The sequence below is a fragment of the Procambarus clarkii genome, chromosome 15 (genome assembly GCF_040958095.1).
Source record: "Procambarus clarkii isolate CNS0578487 chromosome 15, FALCON_Pclarkii_2.0, whole genome shotgun sequence".
Lineage (NCBI taxonomy): Eukaryota > Metazoa > Arthropoda > Malacostraca > Decapoda > Cambaridae > Procambarus > Procambarus clarkii.
Window position 1 is genome coordinate 6,092,617 of NC_091164.1, and position 10,660 is coordinate 6,103,276.

The 10,660-nt window shown below is 39.6% G+C and overlaps 1 protein-coding gene and 1 long non-coding RNA gene across 4 annotated transcripts in view; one reads left to right on the forward strand and one right to left on the reverse strand.

The window, feature by feature from the left end:
• The window catches only part of LOC138364886 (uncharacterized), an 8,343-nt gene extending 1,340 nt beyond the window's left edge, over nt 1-7,003 (forward strand). Inside the window, exon 2 of the long non-coding RNA XR_011228596.1 lies at nt 6,479-7,003. This is a non-coding gene — a long non-coding RNA (uncharacterized lncRNA). The remainder of the gene's footprint in view (nt 1-6,478) is intronic.
• LOC123759086 (uncharacterized) overlaps nt 1-9,619 on the reverse strand; it is a 55,033-nt gene extending 45,414 nt beyond the window's left edge. The window contains exons 1-2 of one of the 3 annotated variants that reach the window (XM_069324926.1): nt 9,154-9,619; nt 6,440-6,612 (exon numbers count right to left, since the gene is read on the reverse strand). In XM_069324926.1, the coding sequence (XP_069181027.1) occupies nt 6,440-6,612; nt 9,154-9,256 (276 nt within the window). In that variant the 5' untranslated portion in view covers nt 9,257-9,619. The remainder of the gene's footprint in view (nt 1-6,439; nt 6,613-9,153) is intronic. The other 2 variants (XM_069324925.1, XM_069324924.1) reach the window with 2 other exon arrangements.
• Between the last annotated feature and the right edge of the window lie 1,041 nt (nt 9,620-10,660).

The following is a 10,660-nucleotide window of genomic DNA, read 5'->3' on the forward strand; positions in this document are numbered from 1 at the left end:
TTTGAAATGAAAATGGTTGAGTTTGGAAACATTTTGACATTAACTTTACCTGAACATTTATAAAAACAATAAAATTATGTCCTTGACAATTGCACTATGAAGTTTTTTCCAAAACCAGGTGTGCAATGCAGTGGTTAATTTAACATAAATTTAAGTACAGTGGCACCTCGACTTACGATTGCCCCTATGTACGATAATTTCGAGTTACAATGTAAATTTCATCGAAAAACGCGACTCGACATCCGATGGTGTCGTCGACTTACGATATTTGTTGGTACACGTTCAGGTCGACCGAGCGCGTGGTTCCCAGTTACGCGGCCGACCTGCCTCAGTTTACTACAGCTACCCGCTTAGTGATGATTGCGCCTATAAGAAATTTTGCTTTTGTGGTGATTTTTTGCATTTTGAACCTTAAAGTAATTATTATATATCACGCCATGAGTCCCAGGAAAGTCAGTGGTAAGGCTCAACATATGAGATCCCATGTAAGGATGACCATAGAGCAGAAACAAGAGATCATTCGTAAATATGAAGATGGTGTGCGGGTTGTTGGACTGGCTAGGCAGTACAACAAATCTCAGTCAACGATATCCACCATACTGGCTACGAAAAAGGACATTATGGGTGCTAAAGTGATGCATCATACAGACAAATGTTAAAATGAAGGGAAAAACAAATGTCTCTTGACAAATTTGTAGTGAGACAAACAAGCACTGAACCACCACCAGGTCCTAGTGTATTCAGGCAAAACGTAGGAGAGAGAGTACCCCAGAGAAAACATCACTGCCTGATGTGATAATGGAAGGGGACTCCCCTTCCAAACAGTAACAACTCTCCTCCTCCCCCCATCACCATCTTCCATACGCCATCAAGAGCCCTCCATAAAGGTAAGATAAAGTTAGGTACTGTATTGTAGTTAGAAAAAAAACATTGTATTCAGTATAAAATGTATTTGTATGTTAATATTTGGAGGGTGGGAACGGATTAATTCAATTCCCTTTATTTCTTATGGGAAAAATCACTTCGACTTACGATATTTTGACTTACGATCCGTCTCTGGGAACAGATTAGCATCGTAAGTCGAGGCCCCATTGTAGGTAATTTGAAGCAAAATTGAAAAATATTTAACAGGTACATTGTAATAAATTTTTTAGAAAATTAGTAAGTACTGTACATTGCAGTGAAATTTGAGGATAATCAACATGTACATTGTAGCATAATTTGAGGATTATTTCTAGGTACATTGTAGTAAAATTTGCATTCAAAATAACAACCATGATACTGTATTAGATGATGGCAGTGAGTACAACAGTGAAGTTGTATGGCTTAAGCACATATTTTGGGGGAGTGGGCAGCACAAGATACAGTGCAACTTTGAAGCACAAGGTAGGAAACTATGAGAATTATTTTAAGTACTTTTGGTTTTCTTTTGAATAAGGTGTAGGTTGGACAGCTTTTTAATTCATTAGGGAGTGAGTTCCATAGACTAGGTCTCTTTATTTGAATTGAGTGTTTACACAGATTTAGTTTGACTCTAGGAATATCAAAGAGATATTTATTTCTGGTGTGGTGATTATGGGTTCTATTACATCTGTCAAGGAATAGTTTCAGATTGAGATTTGCATTTAAGAATAGGGTTTTGAACATGCAAATGACACAAGAGAATGTGTGAAGTGAGTTTATGTTTAACATGTTTAGGGATTTAAACAGGGGGGGCTGTGTGTTGTCTGAAAACATAGTTTGTTATTGCTCTGAAAGCAGATTTGTGCTGGGTGATCATGGGCTTGAGGTAATTTGCAGTGGTTGAACCGCATGCACAGATACTGTATGTACGATAGGGATATTTTAGCTCGTAGTATAGTGAAAGGAGAGCAGAGTTTGGAACATAATATTTGATTTTAGAAAGTATACCAACTGTCTTTGATACTTTTTTTAGTAATGTGTGTTGTATGTGGGTACTCTTGTTGAGTACCTAATGATACACTTCATGTGGAACTCATTTCACATTGGCGTGAATGTTTAATTTTTTCGTCAAAGATATGTTTCATACACTGGGCATTTTAATAGGCCGTGAAGCTTACAGTGTACTGTATGCGTCCATTTTCTATCTATATGTCATTTACACCTGTGACACTTACTCAATGTACATGGTAATTTTTTTTTTAGTTTAGTTCATTTATTATGTACCTATTACCAATCTTGTGGGCAGTAGTGGAAAGGGTTACTGAGGCACATAATGGGCTCAGGGACTGAGCCCATTATGTGTTCTTGGTAAGAACAAAGCAGCTGGCCCAGATGGCGTTTCACCATGGGTTCTGAGAGAATGTGCATCTGAGCTCAGCATTCCACTTCACCTGATCTTTCAGGCATCCCTGTGTACAGGAATCGTAGCAGACGTGTGGAAACAGGCTAACATAGTTCAAATCTACAAAAGTGGCAGCAGGGAAGACCCCCTCAATTATAGACCTGTATCATTGACAAGTGTAATAGTGAAAGTATTGGAAAAACTAATCAAAACTAAATGGGTAGAACACCTAGAGAGAAATGATATAATATCAGACAGACAGTATGGTTTTCGATCTGGAAGATCCTGTGTATCGAATTTACTCAGTTTCTATGATCGAGCCACAGAGATATTACAGGAAAGAGATGGTTGGGTTGACTGCATCTATCTGGACCTAAAAAAGGCTTTCGACAGAGTTCCACATAACAGGTTGTTCTGGAAACTGGAAAATATTGGAGGGGTGACAGGTACATTTCTATCATGGATGAAAAATTTTCTGACTGATAGAAAAATGAGGGCAGTAATCAGAGGCAATGTATCGGAATGGAGAAATGTCTCAAGTGGAGTACCACAGGGTTCAGTTCTTGCACCAGTGATGTTTATTGTGTACATAAATGATCTACCAGTTGGTATACAGAATTATATGAACATGTTTGCTGATGATGCTAAGATAATAGGAAGGATAAGAAATTTAGATGATTGTCATGCCCTTCAAGAAGACCTGGACAAAATAAGTAGATGGAGCACCACTTGGCAAATGGAATTTAATGTTAATAAATGTCATGTTATGGAATGTGGAATAGGAGAACATAGACCCCACACAACCTATATATTATGTGAGAAATCTTTAAAGAATTCTGATAAAGAAAGAGATCTAGGGGTGGTTCTAGATAGAAAACTATCACCTGAGGACCACATAAAGAATATTGTACAAGGAGCCTATGCTATGCTTTCTAACTTCAGAATTGCATTTAAATACATGGATGGCGATATACTAAAGAAATTGTTCATGACTTTTGTTAGGCCAAAGCTAGAATATGCAGCTGTTGTGTGGTGCCCATATCTTAAGAAGCACATCAACAAACTGGAAAAGGTGCAAAGACATGCTACTAAGTGGCTCCCAGAACTGAAGGGTAAGAGCTACGAGGAGAGGTTAGAAGCATTAATCATGCCAAAACTAGAAGACAGAAGAAAAAGAGGTGATATGATCACTACATACAAAATAGTAACAGGAATTGATAAAATCGACAGGGAAGATTTCCTGAGACCTGGCAATTCAAGAACAAGAGGTCATAGATTTAAACTAGCTAAACACAGATGCCGAAGAAATATAAGAAAATTCACCTTCGCAAATATAGTGGTAGACGGTTGGAACAAGTTAAGTGAGAAGGTGGTAGAGGCCAAGACCGTCAGTAGTTTCAAAGCGTTATATGACAAAGAGTGCTGGGAAGACGGGACACCACGAGTGTAGCTCTCATCCTGTAACTACACTTAGGTAATTACATATGCTGGATCACACCCACTGTGGACCACACCCACTGTGGATCACACCAACTGGATCACACCCACTAGATCACACCCACTGTAGATCACACAAGTGATGAAGCTGCGGAAAGGGGAGAACAGATACACAGAGAATGACAAGGAGGTGTGTGAAGAACTCAACAAGAGATTCCAGGAGGTCTTCACAATAGAACAAGGAGAAGCCCCTGCACTAAATGAGGAGGCGGCAAACCAAGCAACCTTGGAGGAATTTGACCTCACCAGTGATGAGGTCAAAAGGTGTCTGCTGGAGCTGGATGTGACAAAGGCTGTTGGGCCTGATAGAATCTCACCATGGATACTAAAGGAAGGTGCAGAAGCACTAAGTGTGCCACTCTCTATGGTGTATAACAGGTCACTGGAAACAGGAGACTTGCCAGAAAGTTGGAAGACAGCTAACGTGGTGCCAATATACAAAAAGGGTGACAGGCAAGAGGCACTGAACTACAGGCCAGTTTCCCTAACTTGTATACCATGCAAGGTGATGGAGAAGATCGTGAGGAAAAGGCTCGTAGAGCATCTGGAGGGAAATAACTTTGTAACGCATCACCAACATGGGTTCAGAGATGGTAAATCGTGCCTCACAGGTTTAACAGGTGGTTATCATGTCTCCCCTTACTCTTCTGTTTTCCCAGGGACGTGAGGTTCAGCTCCTTTTGCCTTTCTTCGTAGCTCATACCTCTCAGTTCCGGAACAAGTTTGGTGGCATACCGCTGAATCTTCTCTAACTTTGTCTTGTGTTTAACTAGGTATGGGCTGTGTCTTACACTCACTGCACCTCATACCTACTGTGCCTCTCATACACTGTGACTCATACCTACAGTATACCACACCGACAGTGCCTAATACCTACTGTGCTTCATAACAATTGTGCTTCATAACGTCTGTGTTTCATACCTACTGTGCCTCACACCCACTGTGCCTCACACCCCTGTGCCTCACACCCCAACCCGTCCTGATCATACCTACTTTCTTATGCCCACTGTGCCTCGTACCCACTGTACCTGATGCTTACTGTGCATCATACCTATTGTAGCTCATGCCAAGTAGCAGGCATCCTGCAGTCTCGGGAGACTATGGAGTTGCGCTCTGGTTGTCGAGGATGGAGTGTCCTCTCCAGAGCGCAAAGTCTGGGTAGGTTGATATGGTGAAGCTGTTACCCATGCAGCAGGTTCCATCTCTCCACGTTACTGAAATTATCCAATGGAAAGGCAAACTCCAATACGCTTGGATCCAGGCCCGTCGCACGAGCTGCCAGAACGAAAGTCAACAATGAACTGCCTTAAGGGCTCCAGCTCATACTTACAGTGAATCACACCCACTTGTCTCATACCTACTGTGCCTTATACTTATTGTGCCTCATACCTACTGTGCCTTATACTTATTGTGCCTCATACCTACTGTGCCTTATACTTATTGTGCCTCATACCTACTGTGCCTTATACTTATTGTGTCTCATACCTACTGTGCCTTATACTTATTGTGCCTCATACCTACTGTGCCTTATACTTATTGTGCCTCATACCTACTGTGCCTTATACTTATTGTGCCTCATACCTACTGTACCTTATACTTATTGTGCCTCATACCTATTGTGCCTTATACCTACTGTGCCTTATACTTATTGTGCCTCATACCTACTGTGCCTTATACTTATTGTGCCTCATACCTACTGTGCCTTATACTTATTGTGCCTCATACCTACTGTGCCTTATACTTATTGTGCCTCATACCTACTGTGCCTTATACTTATTGTGCCTCATACCTACTGTGCCTCATACTTATTGTGCCTCATACCTACTGTGCCTTATACTTATTGTGCCTCATACCTACTGTGTTTTATTGTACTGTGCCTTATTTCCACTGTACTATATACCTCCTGTTCCTCACACTGTATATCATACCGACTGTGGCTGACACTCACTGTGCCTCACACCCATTGTGCAGCATATTCACTGTGCCTCACACCCATTGTGCAGCATATTCACTGTGCCTCACACCCATTGTGCTGCATATTCACTGTGCCTCACACCCATTGTGCAGCATATTCACTGTGCCTCACACCCATTGTGCAGCATATTCACTGTGCCTCACACCCATTGTGCAGCATATTCACTGTGCCTCACACCCATTATGCAGCATATTCACTGTGCCTCACACCCATTGTGCAGCATATTCACTGTGCCTCACGCCTTATCCTACAGCAGTTAAGGGTCAGTGCCCAGGCATTCTTCCCTTGATGGGCTCGAACCCACAAGTAATTGCTGGTGAGACGCTGGACGAGTCTGTCACCGCTCTCATTCCCCGATTTATTTATAATTTATTTATATAAGAAACATAACTAGGCGTTCCCATTATGTTTTCTGAGACAATTTATGTGAGTCTAAATGGGAACTATTTCCCTCAGTACAGCAGAATGACCACAAGTTCTTAAGAACACTTTCCACGCAACAAACACAAAATTCTCTTCAGCGGCAGTACTAATCATCCTTTCATATTTTTCTTACAAAATTAAGTATTTGAACTGATTCCAAAGGAAAATCAAGGTACATGATTTTCTGTACAAAGAAAATGAAAGTACAAAAGTCAGAGATGATGGGAAGAGAGGCTTACTTTGTTATCTTGAAAGTCTTCATATTCTTCATCCTGCAGGAGGAGCTGACGGTGGAGGGTGTCACAGCCGCCCCGGCCAGGACCCGTCACCAGGCCGTCCCCGCTCGAGCTGTTACTGTAGCTGTTGGAGCCGCTGCTGCCGCTGCTCATACTCTCGCTCAAGTGCTGCCCAACTGAACGAAGAAACAGGTTTTTGTTATACTGACTAGTTAGGCCTAGAGGAGCAGGAGTTGCCTTGTAATTCTGAGCTCTTTCCTACAACACATTTATCATTTAATGTTAAGTGTTACCCCATAAAACATGTTCATTTTCTCCTATTCTTGTTCTCCTTATGTCCTCTGTAAATCTCTACGTCAGTGGCTACATTTCTTGAACGATGTGTTAGCTTTCTTCCTGTTCATTATTAAGTGGCTACCTCGTCAAACCTTCCAACAGCCTAACTGAATGATTTCAAGTTACGCCCGAAACGCTTCGTGCATTAGTGGCCTAATTAAATATACCTACTTTGTAACAATCATTAAACCACCGTGTATTATTCTTTGAATAGATTTTCAATCAAATTATTATTACTATTATTATTATTCACAAAGAAATCACACAAACGCGATATATCAATAAGAAAATCAAATGGAGCGCTGCACTGACTCGAACCTGGGATCTGGGAGTACACTATTTATTTATTTATTTTATTTATTTACAAGAAGGTACATTGGCTTTATGAGAGAACATAGCATTGGTGTTTTGACATTCTTGCAAATCCACTGACACGTATAGCATTTCGGGCAGGTCCTTAATCTAACAGATAATTTTAAGTAGGTAATTTGTAGTAAAATTTAAAATTTTTAACAGGTTTGATCGCTTGATCGACTCGATTGATTTTCTCATTATTATTATTATGAATATTAAACCGTTCCCTACATGTTTTCACTAGGATGCGATCGTTATGGCCTATATCCAGACTCCTATTTACTGCTGAGTGCATAGTTATAGATAAAAGGAATGGCATCAGTGCCAAATTGGCATTTATCAGCAATAATCTACAATTTTCTTTAATTTGTTTTATCTTATCAGCCAACAACGCAAAAATTATCATTATCTGCGTTGTTTAAGAGCAACAAGTAATAGGATCCTCTTAGTATAAATACACCAACCTAAGAAATTGGTTTCAATTAGCCTGCAGAATATAACCAATTATCAAGGAGATTAATATTCTTAAATGACTATTGTTTGAAATTGGTGGATTACACTAATATTACACTAAGACTATTCTACAATTTCCAGATATATTTCTCGACTTGTTCTTTAATTCTAGCATTTATTATTCAAACAAATAATAACTGATGATGGACTCAACATGAAAGCGTCATAAGCTCAGAATCCCAACATTATCAACACGCAACTTTTAGATACATTTATTTGATTTTATTTAATTTAAACAAATTTTTATTTATTTATTTAAGCAAACCTTCAACATGTGTAATATACGTAAATTAACATTTTGCTAAAGTAAAATACAAGCTAATTTACCTTAAATTCAGCCCATTGTCCTAATATAATAGTTCTTATAGCAACTACTTTGGTCAAGCGTTAAAAAATGGACTGTTGACCCGAAAATTCCCCATTAGGCCTAGTGCTGCATATATATAGTGAGGATCCACAAGATCTTCTCTGAGTACTCTTTATTTTTTTTCTCCGAGGCTATGGGTCCCTACACTTGCACCAGAGGTGGTACCCCTCCTATATATTGAAATATATATATATATAGAAGGGGTACCACCTCAGGTGCAAGTGTAGAGACCCATAGCCTCGGAGAAGAAGATAAATTTATATATATATTTATATATATATATATATATATATATATATATATATATATATATATATATATATATATATATATATATATATATATATATAACTGAAAACTCACACCCTAGAAGTGACTCGAACCCATACTGCCAGGAGCATTTTGCAATTGGTGTACAGGGCACCTAATCCACTCGACCATCACGACCGGACAAAAGCTGATGGTAGCCGAGGCTATTTGCCCATCAGCCCGCCGGCACTCTGATGGTAATCTTGGGCATAGTATTTTATCACTATGTGATAAAATAATGATAAGTGCCGGCTGGCTGATGGGCAAATAGCCTCGGCTACCATCAGTTTTTGCCCGGTCGTGATGGTCGAGTGGATTAGGTGCCCTGTACACCAGTTGCAAAATGCTTCTAGCAGTATGGGTTCGAGTTACTTCTGGGTGTGAGTTTTCAGTTGCATGTATGCCTGAGGACCATTCACGCTTGTTCGCATATATATATATATATATATATATATATATATAATATATATATATATATATATTATATATATATATATATATTGGCTCATATACCGAATGAGCCAAGGATTAGGTTAGTTCTATTTAAATTTCCAATTTGTTTAATGCTATTTGCCCTAATTCAATAACTATCATTTTAGGAGGCTGGGCTGCTTAAATTTTGGGTATAAATATTGTATACCCTATACAGTAGTGCATGAGAATGTGTATAATTATATGCCAATAGGTAAATAAAATCTGTTCCAATTTGTAATCTTATCCTTTGTATTGTTCTAAACATTATTATTATTATTATTATTATTATTATTACCACCTATCATAATTTTCTCATTGTTATTATTATTATTAGTAGTAGTAGTATGTAAGTATTATTACTGACTGTGGAGGTTGGCCTGGTCCATGGCGAGGTAGGGGAGGGAGGTGGAGGAGCGGGCCCGTATCCTGAGGGTGGGGTAGGCCAGAGCCAGCGCCTCCAGCTGCATCACCAGCCCACGACGAAGACATTCCAGCTTCCCGCTCAGGGGCTCCCCCGGCAGCGCCTCGCTCAGGAAGTAGTGCACTCCTGGGCAGATAAGACGGACATTATATATGTGTGTGTATATATGTATTATACATATATATATATTTTAAAAAGAGAATGAATGTGTGTCTACATTTGGGGGCTAACCTCACCCAAACTTTGCAGGGTGACTGATCTTTGTCAGAAGATGGTCAAAGTCGAATCATCTCCCGTTTTACATGAAATGGCAAATCAGACTAATTAACAATTTCGCTAAATAAAAGACTCCATCTTTACTAAGAATACTGGCATGAAGGGAAATGTGTTGAACAACAGGGAAGGTGGTGAAAGGTAGGGAAGGTGGTGAAAGGTAGGGAAGGTGGTGAAAGGTAGGGAAGGTGACGAAAGGTAAGGAAGGCGGTGAATGGCAGGGAATAACATAAACATAAAAGAGAATGTCTGTCTGTCCGAGGTTGGACGCCAGATGCTTGGGGCTAGTCTATAGGTATTTATAAGACCACTTGCGATTTTTGTAAAGTCTGAAATAAAATTGGACATGTGTTTTCCGTAGAGTTTTTATTCATACTCTTGCCGTTACCGCACAAATGCATATGTACCTAATGTATTAATAAAAATAATGCCGTATCTTCAATATTCTTTTTAAGTGCAATCTACCTGTCTCTGATATTCCTCTTTATCTATACCCCACCATTCAAGTATCATACACACCCGTCACCAAGAAAGGTAATGAGAATCTTGCTCTTCTCAAAGCTGTCACATTTGAAACAATTGCCTCCTCCATCGAATATTTAAAATCTCACGAACACTGTGTCTGCACGGGTGACGGCTCAGTCCAATCTTCTACTGGACGAACTGCAGCAGCATGCAGGTTTTATAGAAATAATATTTGCTCACAGACTGTCAGTGTCAGGTTAAACAACTGGCTGACCTACACACAGAACTAGCGGCACTACAACTAGCTACAAAAACATTACAAAACATAGAAGGAATAATATTTTATGACTCAAAGTCTGCTCTTCAAGCAATCGAAAACTTCTCCTGGAAGATCGACAGCAAGAACCTCATACTACCAATTATAAATGACCTAATCGCTGCACAGAGCAAAGGGTCTCGAATCTCCTTTGCATGGATACCATCAAACATAAATATAACCCTTCATAATGACACAGACATTGCAGCCAAATTAGCGTGTAACAAAGATGAAGCTGAATTAGATCTAGGTATCCCCATCTCTGCTGTCAAAACCATATTGTTCCAAACACTCAGGTCTGATAGGAGAGAAATTACTGACTCCCAACGACCTGAAAGCACCAGTGTAAAAAGCTATGATTTGTTTAGATTCTGAAACCTATATCTATGGGAAGCA